The sequence below is a fragment of the Nomascus leucogenys genome, chromosome 17, assembly GCF_006542625.1.
Source record: "Nomascus leucogenys isolate Asia chromosome 17, Asia_NLE_v1, whole genome shotgun sequence".
Classification (NCBI taxonomy): Eukaryota; Metazoa; Chordata; class Mammalia; order Primates; family Hylobatidae; genus Nomascus; species Nomascus leucogenys.
Window position 1 is genome coordinate 39,346,662 of NC_044397.1, and position 15,184 is coordinate 39,361,845.

Sequence of the window (15,184 nt, forward strand, 5' to 3'; positions counted from 1 at the left end):
AGGAAGGGGCAAGCGTCCTAGAAGGTCCCACGGGCTCCCCAACACCCCGATTTCTTTGGGCACCCACAACTGTCTGCTTCTAAGGAGTATGAGTCAACACAGCTCACAGACGTTATTTCCTTTTTTTTTTTTTTTTTTTTTTTTTTTTTTTTTAGATGGAGTCTCACTCTGTCACCCAGGGTGGAGTGCAGTGGTACCATCTCAGCTCCCTACAACCTTTGCCTCTGGGGCTCAAGTGATTCTTGTGTCTCAGCCTCCTGAGTAGCTGGGACTATGGGCATGTGCCACCATGCCCGGCTAATTTTTTGTATTTTTAGTAGAGATGGGGTTTCACCACGTTGGCCAGGCTGGTCTTGAACTCCTGACCTCAGGTGATCTGCCCACCTTGGCCTCCCAGTGTTGGGATTACAGGCATGAGCCACTGCACCCGGCCTCAAGCAATTCTCTTGCCTCAGCCTCCCAAGTAGCTGGGATTACAGGTGTCCACCACCAAACCCAGCTAATTTTTGTAGTTTTAGTAGAGACGGGGTTTCACCATGTTGGCCAGGCTGGTCTCAAACTCCTAACCTCAAGTGATCCACCTGCCTTGGCCTCCCAAAGTGCTGGCCTTACAGGCGTGAGCCACTGTACCCGGCCCCTACAAACATTATTTCCTAACAGAACTGATTTCAAACTCTAAGCAGGAATATTCCTCCATAGCTCCCAATCTGCCTCCTCTGAGAAAACAAGCTATATTTATTTTCTATAAAATCTCATCTTTCTGTTGGGTGCAGTGGCTCACGCCTGTAATCCCAACACTTTGGGAGGCCGGAGCAGGTGGATCACCTGAGGTCAGGAGTTTGAGACCAGCCTGACCAACATGGTGAAACCCTGTCTCTACTAAAAATGCAAAAATTAGCTGGGTGTGGTGGCGGGCTCCTGTAATCCCAGCTACTCGGGAGGCTGAGGCAGGAGAATCGATTGAACCTGGGAGATGGAGGTTGCAGTGAGCTGAGATTGCGCCATTGCACTTCAGGCTGGACAATAAGAGCAAAACTCCGTCTCAGAAAAAACAAACAAACAAAAAAACTCATCTTTCTAGGTTTTTAAAAAATTGGAACCTACTTTCACAGACAGGTAAGAGGGAGAAGGGCCCAGTTAAGGTCACCTGCGGAGTGGCAGCACTGAGCCACACCAGGAGAACAGGGCTTTGGGCTCAAATCATTTGGGGGAGATGCCTCATTCTCAAACCCCATCCCCTTGGAGATCTTTATTTTTTATCAAGACAGGGTCTCACTCTATCACCCAGGCTGGAGTGCAGCCTCGACCTCCTGGGCTCAAGTGATCCTTCTGCCTCAGCCTCCCGTGGAGCTGGAACCACAGGCATGTGCCACCACATTTGGCTAATTTTTTTATTTTTTTTGTAGAGATGGGATCGGGATCTCATTATGTTGTCCAAGCTGGTCTTGACCTCCTGACCTCTAACGATCCTCCTACCTTGGCCTTCCAAAGTTTGGGAATTCAGGTGTGAGCCACTACGCTTGGCCTAGCCCAGAGTTTCTAAATTACACCTGACAACGGAACCCATTGTGTCAAGTTACACCTAGCAGGAGCCCATAGGGTCCACACCTTGGATACAAGGTAATCCAACCTGAGGAAGATCCCATGGTCTCAGGGTGGTACAGAAATGGGGCTGGAGGCCAGGACTGGATCCCCAGGGTGTGGTCCAGCACAGGGCTCTGTGAGGCTTCCTCCAAGCGCTTTTTTTTTGAGACGGAGTCTCGCTGTCACCCAGGTTAGAGTGCAGTGGCGCGATCTTGGCTCACTGCAGGCTCTGCCCCCCGGGTTCAACGCCATTCTCCTGCCTCAGCCTCCCGAGTAGCTGGGACTACAGGCACCCGCCACCTCGCCCGGCTAATTTTTTGTATTTTTAGTAGAGACGGGTTACCAGGATGGTCTCGAACTCCTGACCTCAGGTGATCTGCCAACCTCGGTCTCCCAAAGTGCTGGGATTACAGGTGCCCGCCACCACACCCAGCTAACTTTTGTATTTTTAGTAGAGATGGGGTTTCATCATGTTGGCCAGGCTGGTCTCGAACTCCTGATCTCAGGTGATCTGCTGGCCTCAGCCTCCCAAAGTGCTGGGATTACAGGCATGAGCCACTGCACCTGGCCTGAGTACTTTATTTCTAAAGATAGATTTGTAATTTTATTAAAATCCTCAAGGAAAGCTCTGATTTTTATTTTAGTTTTTGAGATAGGGTCTTGCTCTGTGGTCCAGGTTGGAGTACAGTGGTGAGATCACAGCTCACCGCAGCCTTGAATTCCTGGCCTCAAGTGATCCTCTTGCCTTGGGCTCCCAAAATGCTAGAATAATAGGTGTGCACCATTGAACCTGGCCTTTCCCAGCTTTAGATGGAGTCGATCGCTCCCCTATTTGATTAGGAATTGGGGTTCAGAGGGCCTTTGAGACCCCTGTGGCTGCCCCCCATTGAAGAGATGAGACTGAGGCTCACAGAGGGAGCTGCTTTGCCCGGGGCCACGCAGCAGGGGTGGCTGGCTCTGCCCAGGACTCACCATGCTCTTGATGATGCCCCGGAGCGTGCCGCCCTTGATGTACTCAGTGATGAAGTTGAGCCTCTTGTCCTTGTAGAGTACCCCAATGAACTTGAGCACGTTGGGGTGTTCCAGGCATCGCATGACCTTCACCTGGCAGGGCACAAACAGGCTGGGGCCTGGCCTGGACTCTGTGTGGTCTGAGCTGTGCTTGGGTCTGCTTCTCCCTTCCCCATCCCACCAGAGCTGTAGGAGGTCTCAAAGATACAGAACCCCCAGTTCCCCTCTCCTGCCTCTGCCACACCCACTGGCGTGCTGTGCCCTCTGCTTGAGCTGCCCCCATCCCCAGCAATGCTCTTTTTCCCAGTCCCCTGCCTGCATTTACTTTCTTTTTTTTTTTTTTTTTTTTTTTTGAGAAGGAGTCTCACTCTGTCGCCCAGGCTGGAGTGCAGTGGCACTATCTTGGCTCACTGCAACCTCCACCTCCTGAGTTCAAGAAATTCTCCTGCCTCAGCCTCCTGAGTAGCTGGGATGACAGGCACTCACCACCACCATGCCGGGCTAATTTTTTTTTTTTTTTTTTTTTTTTTTGAGACGGAGTCTCACTCTGTCGCCCAGGCTGGAGTGCAGTGGCGCGATCTCGGCTCACTGCAAGCTCCGCCTCCCGGGTTCACGCCATTCTCCTGCCTCAGTCTCTCCGAGTAGCTGGGACTACAGGCGCCTGCCACCACGCCCGGCTAATTTTTTTGTATTTTTTAGTAGAGACGGGGTTTCACCGTGGTCTCGATCTCCTGACCTCGTGATCCGCCCGCCTCGGCCTCCCAAAGTGCTGGGATTACAAGCGTGAGCCACCGCGCCCGGCCTAATTTTTGTATTTTTAGTAGAGACGGGGTTTTGCCATGTTGGCCAGGGTGGTCTCAAACTCCTGACCTCAGGTGATCCGCCCGGCTCAGCCTCCCAAAGTACTGGGATTACGGGTGTGAGCCACTGCGCCCGACCAATGCAGTTACTTTTTTTTTTTTTTTTGGACACAGGGTCTTGCCTTGTTCCCCAGGCTGGAGTGCAGTGGTGCGATCATGGCTCATTGCAGCCTCCAACTCCTGGGCTCAAGCGATCCTCCCACCTCAGCCCCCCGAGTAGCTGGGATGACAGGTGCACATCGCCAAGCTCGGTTAATTTAAAATTTTTTTGTAGAGACGGGATCTTGCTATGTTGCCCACGTTGGTCTCAAAGTATCCTCTCTCCTTAACCTTCCAAAGTGCTCGGATTATAGGTGTCAGCCACTACGCCTGGCCTGCTCGCTCTTCTTTCAATGGTTCTGAGTCCTTTTTGGACCTGTGTTGATGGGGCAGGGGTGAGCACCTGGAAGTCCCTCTGGAGGGAAGAGGGCATTCCGCTCACTGACCTCCTTGAGGAACGTCCTCTGGGTCTCCTCGTCGAACCGGATCAGCTCCTTCATCACCATCACCTCACCTGTCTCACGGTGTGTCACCTGCGTGTGGGACACAGAGGTGTGAAGACAGAGGCTCTGCTGTAAGCCCGCCTTCTAGGAAGCCCCATCTCCACCCCAGCACTGCCAGGGAGATGTGCAGATGGCTTCATACTCTAGGCTGTGCATGGGATGTTCCCAAATACCCAAGTGGATGGGATGTATTAACCCCTTGTCTTTTTTTTTTGAGATGGGGTCTTGCTCTGTTGCCCAGGCTGGAGTGCAGTGGCATGATCATAGCTCACTGCAGCCTTGAACTCCTGGCTCACAATCCTCCTGCCTAAGCCTCCCAAGTAGCTGGGACCACAGGCATGCACCACTATACCCAATTAATTTTTAAATTTTTTGTAGAGATGACGTCAAGGCTGGTCTTGAATTCCTGGGCTCAAGCGATCCTACAGCCTTAGCCTCTCACAGTGCTGGGATTACAGGGATAAACCACTGTGCTGGCTAGGAGCCACCTTTCAATGACCTCCCACACATAAGGTCTCAGTCTACCTGACCTGTAGGAGGTCCCCTGCTCCTAATTAGCTCCAGGAGGCCAAGGGAGGAGAGGGCACTGGCCAGGGAGTCTAGAAGCCAGATATCCCTTCCATTGTGTATCCATAGACTGGGGAGGAAGGAGGATGGAGGGGTCCCACCCAGACTGTCCCCAGAGACCCTGGCATGCCCTGTACCTTGATGGCCTGGCCGAAGCAGCCCTTGCCCAGCACCTCCCCATGGATGAGGTCCGACGGCCGGAAGATACGGTGTGGCCGGCAGACTACGCGGAGGGACTCAGAGCGACCTAGGTCCTTGCGCTGGGAGGCCGGGGAGCCCAGTGAGCCGGCACCCGGAGACCTTTCGATGCTGCAGCTCCTCCTGGGGGGCATACATGGTGCCCAGTGCCACCAGGGGACAGGTGGCACCCGGCCAAGGCCCTGCCCCTTCCTCCTCCTGCCTGCATGCCCCTGTCCATGCCAGTCTGTGCAATCACCCCCTGCTTTGGGAGGGCCCGCCTGGGACAGTCCAAAGGCTGCCCATCCCAGTGTCTCAGCCTATCCTGGCTCTAGTGGCAGCCCCCAGCTCCCCCCAACCCCTCAGATCCCGCTCTGTCATCCTCTTTTTTTTTGAGACAGAGTCTCTCTCTTGCCCAGGCTGGAGTGTAGTGGCGTGACCTTGGCTCACTGCAACCTCCACCTCCTGGGTTCAAGTGATTCATCTGCCTCAGCCTCCTGAGTAGGTGGGACTACAGGCACCCGCCACCAAGCCCAGCTAATTTTTGTATTTTCAGTAAAGATCGGGTTTCACCATATTGGCCAGGCTGGTCTTGAACTCCTGACCTCAGGTGATCCACCTGCCTCAGCCTCCCAAAGTGCTGGGATTATAGGCATGAACCACTGCGCCTGGCCCCGCCCCCAGCTTTTAAAAAAATTTGTTTCCTCTTTTGTTTTGAGGCTGGGTCTTGTTTTGTCACCCAGGCTGGAGAGCAGTGGTGTGATGACAGCTCACGGCAGCCTCCACCTCCCTGGCTCAAGCCTGGGCTGCATTTGTGCAGGGCTGGCTCCCCGACCTAGGTCCCACAGCCCCTGAGCCCCATCAGGAGTGAAAGCACCCAGCTGAACCGAGGAGCAGGCTGACTTACAAGACAGGTTTCTGCCGGGCAGAGCCGCCCGCCTCCCCACTGGGAGTATAAGCTGGAGAGCTCAGGGGGCTGGTCTCAGGCCCCGGCCCATGGCCCAGTGTATCGTGAGGGTCGTGCTCGAGGGTCAGCTGGAGCAGGCGGCTGGTTTCCTGAATCAGCAGGTCAATCTGGGGACAGCAGGCATGTGAACGGGGGTGGAGTGGGGAGGGGGCTAGGCATGAAGGCACTACCTCCCATCCTGCCCCCCAGACTCAGGACCGTACCTCATCCAGGGGCACATTTCGGATGGGCGTGCCATTGATTTCCAAGATCCGGTCTCCGACGTGGATGGAATTCTTCACATCTGGGCTCATGCAGCCCGGATCCACTCTGTGGGTAAGGCAGGGGTCAGGCCAGTGCCCACCTGTCCCTCAGAGCCCCAACAGGAAACCAAGGCGAATGGGACCAGATCCAGGGTGAGCAGGCGGAGGATTCTACTTCGTGTGACTGGGAAGTAGCAGATGGCCAGAACACCGAGTTCTGGTTGCAGGGGAGGAATTCTGTAATCAATTACTGATGTCTGCCACAGGTGTGAGCTGGAGAAAGGTGGCGTGCTTGTAGGCACTGGCCACCCACACGAGATGCTCAGCTGTTCCCATTCAATGGACCATTGTCTCCACCCTGGGGGAACAGATCTATCTATCCTTCCAACTCCCAGGTATGCTTGGTCTCGATTTTTATTTTTTTTTTTTAGAGACAGAATCTCACTCTGTTACCCAGGCTAGAGTGCAGTGGCACAATCTCAGCTCACTGCAGCCTCCACCTCCCGAGTTCAAGCGATTTTCGCACCTCAGCCTCCTGAGTAGCTGGGATTACAGGTGCACACCACCATACCAGCTAATTTTTTTTGTATTTTTAGTAGAGATGGGGTTTCACCACATTTCCCAGGCTGGTCTCGAACTCCTGAGCTCACGCAATCCGCCCGCCTTGGCCTCCCAAAGTGCTAGGACTGGCCGGGCACAGTGGCTCACGCCTGTAATCCCAACAGTTTGGGAGGCCAAGGTGGATGGATTACTTGAAGTCAGGAGTTTGAGACCAGCCTGGCCAACATAGTGAAACCCCGTCTCTACTAAAAATACAAAAAAATTAGCAGGGCGTGGTGGCGGGTGCCTGTAGTCCCAGCTACTTGGGAGGCTGAGCCAGGAGAATGGCGTGAACCCAGGAGGCGGAGCTTGCAGTGAGCCGAGATGGTGCCACTGCACTCCAGCCTGGGGGACAGAGGCAGACTCTGTCTCAAAAAAAAAAAAAAAAAAAAAAAAAAAAAATTAGCCGGCCGTGGCAGTGGACGCCTGTAGTCCCAGCTACTTGGGAGGCTGAGGCAGGAATTGCTTGAACCTGGGAGGTGGAGGTTACAGTGAGTCAAGATTCTGCCACTGCACTCCAGCCTGGGTGGGCAGAGCGAGACTCCATCACAAAAACAAAGTGCTAGGATTACAGACGTGAGTCACTGTGCCTGGCCTGCCTGGTATGCTTGGGTCCCAAAAAGGTCCCGGATTAGTGGCTTCCTATCTGACTCCCAAACTCGCCCTGCAAGAGGAGGCCAAGCTCTATTGCTCCTGCATTGGCAGGAGGGAGCTGGCAGCTTGCCCTGAGCCACAATTGCAGGGTGAAGACGGGACAGAGACCCTCGATCAGTTGCCCATAAGCTAACTCACAAAAAGACCAATTTGCCAAATTTACTTATTTCTTTTAACTCTTCGGTGTTAGGGACCTGGTTTTCTTTTCTTTTCTTTTTTTTTTTTTTTTTTTTTTGAGACAGAGTTTTGCTCTTGTTGCCCAGGCTGGAGTGCAATGGAGTGATCTCGGCTCATTGCAACGTCCGCCTCCCAGGTTCAAGTGATTCTCCTGCCTCGGGCTCCTGAGTAGCTGGGATTACAGGCATGTGCCACCATGCCTGGCTAATTTTGTATTTTTAGTAGAGACGGAGTTTTTTTTTTTTTTTTTTTTTGAGACAGAGTCTCGCTTTGTCGCCCAGGCTGGAGTGCAGTGGCGCAGTCTCGGCTCACTGCAAGCTCCGCCTCCCGGGTTCACGCCATTCTCCTGCCTCAGCCTCTCCGAGTAGCTGGGACTACAGGCGCCCGCCACCACGCCCGGCTAATTTTTTGTATTTTTTAGTAGAGACGGGGTTTCACCGTGGTCTCGATCTCCTGACCTCGTGATCCACCCGCCTCGGCCTCCCAAAGTGCTGGGATTACAAGCATGAGCCACCGTGCCCGGCCAAGACGGAGTTTCTCTATGTTGGTCAGGCTGGTCTTGAACTCCTGACCTCAGGTAATCTGCCCACCTTGGCTGCCCAAAGTGCTGGGATTATAGGCGTGAGCCACCACGCCCGGCCTGGGACCTGGTTTTCATTTTGCCTCATAAAAGCTTTTTAGGGAATGCTCACTTTGTCTCTGCCTTAGGTCCTGGAGATGGAAAAGGGGATGGGGGTAAGGCAGAGAGGAGATTGAGAACTTTAAGAAAAACAGGGCCAGGTGTGGTGGCTCATGCCTGGAATCCCAGCACTTTGGGAGGCCAAGGTGGGAGGATTGCTTGAGACTAGGGGTTTGAGACCAGCCTGGGCAGCATAGCAAGACCCCATCTCTATGAAATTTTTTAAAGAAAATTAGCTGAGCATGGTGGCACTCCTGTAATCCCAGCTATTTGGGAGGCTGAGGTGGGAGGATCACTTGTGGCCAGGAGTTCGAGACCAGCCTGAGCAAAATAGACCTCACCGTTACAAAAAATAAAAAATTAGCCAGGCATGGTGGTGCTGCCTGTAGTCCCAGCTACTCGAGAGGCTGAGGCGGGAGGATCGCTCGAGCCCATGAGGTCGAGGCTGCAGTGAGCTATGATTGTGTCACTGCACTCCAGCCTGGGCAACAGAGTGAGACCCTATCTCAAAAAAACAACCAAGCAAACAAAAAGACTATTCTTGTATGGGGGAGAAGCTCTTCCTTACAGTAACAAATGCAGAAGGAAGAACAGAGTTAGAAATTCAGCATTTGGTAGCCACCCTAGTAATAATCGCTACAGGCAAGAATCATCAATAGATGCTAAAATCATTTGGGGAAGGGTTTTTGGGAACAGGATATTTATAGACTCAAATCTCACAAATGGTTTATTGATGACAAAGGGGAAAAAAATCCTTACAGTAGAGAAAAATCAAGTAATCAAAGTGAACATCCTCAGCAAAGGGCACACTGACATCATATGTCTCCCGGCAAGATCCACTCGGAAGGACAGAGGATCACTTATGCAGTATCAGGCCAGACCCGCAGAGCCTGTCTCCCTAAGAGGAAACATCAGTCAAACCCAAATGCGAGGGCGGGTGCGATGGCTCACGCCTGTAATCCCAGCACTTTGGGAAGCTGAGGCGGGAGGATCACTTGAGCCTAGGAGTCTGAGACCAGCCTGGGTAACACAGTGAGACCCTGTCTCTCTTTAAAAATAAATACATAAATAAAGGAAAAATATTTTACTTTAATGACTGGCCTGTATACTTCAAAAATGTCAAGATCATGAAGAGGAAATGGCCAGGCGCAGTGGCTCCTAGCACTTTGGGAGGCTGAGGTGGGTGGATCATTTGAGGTCAGGAGTTCAAGACCAGCCTGGGCAACATGGTGAAACCCCGTCTCTAATAAAAATACAAAAATTAGGCATGCATGATGGTGCATGCCTGTAATCTCAGCTACTTAGGAGGCTGAGGCAGGAGAATCACTTAAGCCCGAAGGTGGAGGTTACAATAAACTGAGATTGCGCCATTGCGCTCCAGCCTGGGCAACAAGAGCAAAACTCTGTCTCAAAAAAAAAAAAGATACTGATGAGACATGACGGTTAAATGCAATGCTGATCATGGACTGGACTGTGGATGAGGGGGAGATTGCTATAAAGGACAGTTCAGTAGTTCAATATAGAGACAATTGGCAAAATTTGAATATGGTCTGTGTATTAGATAATGGTATCAATGTTAAATTTCCAAAATGTGATCACTGAACTATAAGATACAATTGATAATTACATAAGAGAATGCCTAGCCAGGCGTGGTGGCCCATGCCTGTAGTCCCAGCTACTTGGGAGGCAGAGGTGGGAGGATCACTTGAGCCCGGGAGGTTGAGGCTGCAGTGAGCTGTGATTGCATCACGCACTCCAGCCTGGTTGACAGTGATACCCTGTCTCCAAAAAAAAAAAAAAAAAAAAAAAAAAAAGAAGAGAAGGCCCTTCTTTTGACAATATCTAGCATATTTGTGGGGGAGTCAATGATCCCTGCAACTTACTCCCAAATGATCAATAAATAACAACATGTACATATATGTACAAATATAAACAAGTCACTAAATATGTATATGTATCTGTGTCCGTATCTGTATATATAGAGAGACACACATATAACTTCCAAATATGGCAGTTACGAATTGATGAACCTTGCTGAAGGGTGTGTATATATTCAACAGACTTATTATTTTAGCAAATTTTCTATAAATCTGCAAAATATGAAGATGAAAAGTTGAAAAAAAACAAAGAAAATATTTTCACTGATACGGGCTTTGCATGCATATAACCTTAAAAATAAGCCAGGCATGGTGGCTCACGCCTGTAATCCTAGCACTTTGGGAGGGCAATGTGGGAGGATCACTTGAGCCCAGGAGTTCGAGACCAGCCTGGGTGACACAGCAAGATGCAGTCTCTACAAAAAATTAAAAAATTGGCCAAGCACGGTGCCTCACGCTTGTAATCCCAGCACTTTGGGAGGCCGAGGTGGGCGGATCACGAGGTCAGGAGATCGAGACCATGGTGAAACCCTGTCTTTACTAAAAATACAAAAAATTAGCCGGGCGTGGTGACAGGCGCCTGTAGTCCCAGCTACTCGGAGAGGCTGAGGCAGGAGAATGGCGTGAACCTGGGAGGCGGAGCTTGTAGTGAGCCGAGATCACGCCACTGCACTCCAGCCTGGGTGACAGAGCGAGACTCCATCTCCAAAAAAAAATTAAAAAATTAGCTGGGTGTGGTGGTGTGTGCCTGTAGTCTCAGCTACTCAGGAGGCCGAGGTGAGTGGATTGCTTGAGCACAGGAATTTGAGGCTACAGTGAGCTATGATTGTGCCACTGCACTCCAGCCTGTATGACAGAGCAAGACCCTGTCTCAAAAAAAATTGTATATATATATATATGTAACATACATATATAAATTCCTTAGAATCTAATATCCTCTCCCTTGGTTTGCTAAAGCAGCAGGTGGCCTGGATAAATTAGACCTTCCTTAAAACGCTGCTATACACAAAATGAAAAGCGGTCAACTAAAACCAGTTAAAAACAACAAGTCTTTGGCAAGTTGGGCTCTTTCTGGGAAGGGTGTGGCTCTTTGCAGAAATTACTGGGATGTTTCAGATGTTGGCTGGGCAGAATGCTTACCCAGTGAGGCAGACAGGGAGGAGACGTCATTAATTATCTTCTTTATTTTTATTTTAGAGACAGGGTCTCGCTCTGTCGCCCAAGATGGAGTGCAATGGTGTCATCATAGCTCGCTGCGGCCTCCACCTCCTGGGCTCAAGCAATCCTCTCACCTCAGCCCTCCGAAGTGGCTGAGACAACAGGCATGAGCCACTGCACCCAGCTGACTGTCTTCATTTCTAAAATTCTGCCTGGATTTCAGGGACCAGCTGCAGCCTCTGACTCTGTGGGGACCTCCCTTGGCCCTCCGGTAAGAGCTGCTGGTCTGGGAGTTTCCTCATCTCTTTCAGCAGCTGTCTGCTCACTCATGTATGTAAAGCAGCTGCTGGCTTCGCTGATGTCAAGGGATGGAGACCCACAGTCAAGCCCAGTATAATTTTCTGTCCCCAGGGCCACCTTCACATCTCACCAGTGCCTATGCAGTGCCAGGCACCTGCCAGGTGTACAAGAAACATTCACGGCGTCAAATGAAAGCTAGCACTTGGGAGGGCCAGGCGCGGTGGCTCACGCCTGTAATCCCAGCACTTTGGGAGGCTGAGGCACGCAGATCACGAGGTCAGGAGATCGAGACCATCCTGGCTAACACGGTGAAACCCTGTCTCTACTAAATATAAAAAAAAAAATTGGCCAGGCATGGTGGCGGACGCCTGTAGTCCCAGCTACTCGGGAGGCTGAGGCAGGAGAATGGCGTGAACCCAGGAGGCAGAGCTTGCAGTGAGCCGAGACCACACCACTGCATTCCAGCCTGGGCGACAGAGCGAGACTCCGTCTTGAAAAAAAAAAAAAAAAGAGAGAAAGCTAGCACTTGGGCCGGGCACGGTGGCTCACACCTGTAATCCCAGCACTTTGGGAGGCCGAGAAGGGAGGATCACTTGAGCCCAGGAGTTTGAAACGAGCCTGGCCAACATGGTGAAACCCTGTCTTTACTAAAAATACAAAAATTAGCCACGTGTGGTCGCCTGTAGTCCCAGCTACTCAGGAGGCTGAGGTGCAAGAATTGCTTGAACCTTGGGGGTGGAGGTTGCAGTGAGCTGGTATCACACCACTGCACCCTAGCCTGGGCGACAGAGTCAGACTGTCTCAAAAAAAAAAGGAAGTGACCAATTGCCCAAAAGTGGAAACACTGCATGCTACTTCTCAAGGTGTCAATAAAGGCTCCACAGAAATCTTAGAAGGCTCCAATGTATCCAACTTCCTCATTGTTCAAACAGACCCCCAAAGCCCAGAGAGAAAGGAGCTGCTCAAAGTCACACAGTAATCTAATCTTTATTGGCCCTGCCCCATTTTTTTTGAGACAGGGTTTTGCTCCATTGCCTAGGCTAGAGTGCAGTGGTGCAATTATAGTTCACTGTAGCCACAACTTCCTGGGCTCAAGAGATCCTTCCGCCTCAGCCTCCCAAGTAGCGTGACTACAATGTTGCCCAGGCTGGTTTCGAACTCCTGGCCTCAAGTGATCCTCCCATCTCAGCTTCCCAAAGTGTTTTGATTATAAGTGTGAGCAACCATGCCCAGCCTTTATGTGTTCAGTGATTTCACCATGCCTGGCTAATTTTTTTTTTTTTTTTTTTTTTTTTGTAGAGATGCAGGTCTCGCTATATTGCCCAAGCTGGTCTCAAACTTCTGGCCTTAAGTGATCCTCCCACTTTGGCCTCCCAAAGTGCTAAGATTACAGGTGTGAATTACCGCACCCGGCCTCTTCACTCATTCCTGACTTGGTTCCTCCTCTTTCTTGTTGGATCAGACATGGACTAAAGAAAATGTCTTTTTATTTTTTGAGTGTGTTTTTTTATTTTTATTTTTTTGATACAGAGTTACACTCTTGCTGCCCAGCCTGGAGTGCAATGGCAGCCTGGGCTCACTGCAACCTCCACCTCCTGGGTTCAAGTGATTCTCCTGCCTCAGCCTCCCAAGCAGCTGGGACTATAGGCACACACCACCATGCCCGGCTACTTTTGTATTTTTAGTAGACACAGGGTTTCACCTCATTGCCCAGGCTGGTCTCAAACTCTCGACCTTAGGTGATCCACCCACCTTGGCCTCCCAAAGTGCTGAGATTACAGGTGTGAGCCACCACGCCTGGCTGAAAATGTCTTTTTATTGTATCTGGCATTTGTAATGGTATTCAGAGGAATGACTGGGCCAGAAATCTGGTAAACCAGGTTGACAGAACTGGGCCCCATCTGTACCCAAACACTCGCCCATTCATTTTTAGGGCCCCCAGTGCCAGACTCTGCCACCCACATCAACAGCCACAGCCACACCGACGGCAGCCTCGACAGGCCGGCCACTCACCCCTGGACGCGGACGGTGTGTGAGTGCTCGGTGCCGCAGCCCGGTGGGCCGTGCGGAGGGTCGATGGAGACTGAAAGTCCACGCTTGCCATGAGATGAGGCTGGGATGGACACTAGGGTGACGGTGTGGGGCAGGTGGGAGCCGGGGGAGTCGGGCAGGATCTGCTCGATGACGGGGGTCACCACAGTCTGGTAGTAGCAGTGCCCGCTGCAAGAGCCACCAGGGGTGGGAAGAAAAGAGTGTCAAGGGCGTCATCAATTTCAGCATCTCTGCAGCCCCCAGCCCCAGGCTCTTTCCCCACCGGCTTCCTTTTTTTTTTTTTTTTTTGAGATGGAGTCTCGCTCTGTTGATTACAACACTGCACCCCACCCTGTGTGACAAAGCGAGACTCCGTCTCCAAAGAAAAGGAAAGCTAGCAATTGTCCAAAAGTGCAGTGGTGCAATCTCGGCTCACTGTAACCTCCGCCTCCTGGGTTCAAGTGATTCTCCTGCCTCAGCCTCCTGAGTAGCTGGGATTACGGGCAGGCACCACTATGCCTGACTGATTTCTTATTTTTAGTAGAGACGGTTTCACCATGTTGGCCAGGCTGGCCTCAAACTCCAGACCTCAGGTGGTCTGCCTGCCTTGGCCTTCCAAAGTGCTGGGATTACAGGGGTGAGCCACTGCACCTGGCCAGCTTTCTTTTCTTTCACTCCTCCTACGGAACTGGGAGCAGGAACTGTCCGTGCCCAGCCAGCCCTCATCCCTCTGAGTCATTCGGGTCTGTCTACTCGCTGTGATCCTGTAAGGCGGCCAGGACAAGGCCTGAGGATAAATCCAGTTCAGGAGGAAGTCATTAAAAGCCCATCTGGGATCAAGCCACATTGTCCTCTAATCCAGCTTGATCAGTGTTGTATAAGAAAGAATCTGTCTGGGTTTTGTCCTGATTCCTGGGAGGGAGACTTAAGTCCTTGGAATGGGGTATCTTTGTTATTCATGAGCCCCTTAGACTATTCCTGAGTTGATACTAATGAGATGACTCAGCCCTGCAAAGACACATCATGTGATTTGAAGAGGGTTGCAGCTTTCAGCCAGCCTGACCTCCAAGAATGGGGGCTAGAGACTAAGTTTGATCATACGGCCAATGACTCAATCAGTCATGACGACGTAATGAAATCCCAATAAAAACTCTGGCTGCTGAAGCTCAGTGAAGCTTCCTGGTTGGTGATCACACTGATGTGCTAGAGGAGGGAGGGGAGATGCTTCTTCATTTGGTCGGACCTGAGCTGTGTCCTTCATAATAAAACTGGAATCCTAAATGGAGGCTTTCCTGAGTTCTGTGAGTCCGTTAGCAAATGATCAAACTTGGCAGGGTCTTGGGAGTCCCTGAATTTGTAGCCAGTCGGTCAGAAGTATGAGTGGGTTGGGGACCCTTGAACTTGTGGCTGGTGTCTAAAGAGGGAGCAGTTGTGCTGGGGATGGTGTCCTTAACTTGTGGCATCCACCCCAACTCTGGTGGTTTGTGCCAGCACCATGCTGCAGTCATGGCCAGTAAGAAAGCTGATGTCTGAGGCTTTTTTTTTTTTTTTTGAGACAGAGTCTTGCTCTGTTGCCCAGGCTGGAGGGCAGTGGCGCAATCTCGGCTCACTGCAACCTCCACCTCCCAGGTTCAAGCGAGTCTCCTGCCTCAGCCTCCTGAGTAGCTGGGATTACAGGCACCCGCCACCACACCTGGTTAATTTTTGTATTTTTAATACAGATGGGGTTCCACCATGTTGGCCAGGCTGGTCTTGAAC

At 51.3% G+C, this 15,184-nt stretch overlaps 1 protein-coding gene across 1 annotated transcript in view; it reads right to left on the reverse strand.

Moving 5' to 3' along the window:
• Positions 1–15,184, reverse strand: part of LIMK1 (LIM domain kinase 1) — a 39,754-nt gene that overhangs the window by 10,872 nt on the left and 13,698 nt on the right. Inside the window, exons 5-10 of the mRNA XM_030796675.1 lie at positions 13,409–13,615; positions 5,912–6,017; positions 5,649–5,815; positions 4,702–4,885; positions 3,941–4,027; positions 2,557–2,688 (exon numbers count right to left, since the gene is read on the reverse strand). Coding sequence (XP_030652535.1) covers positions 2,557–2,688; positions 3,941–4,027; positions 4,702–4,885; positions 5,649–5,815; positions 5,912–6,017; positions 13,409–13,615 — 883 coding nt within the window. The remainder of the gene's footprint in view (positions 1–2,556; positions 2,689–3,940; positions 4,028–4,701; positions 4,886–5,648; positions 5,816–5,911; positions 6,018–13,408; positions 13,616–15,184) is intronic.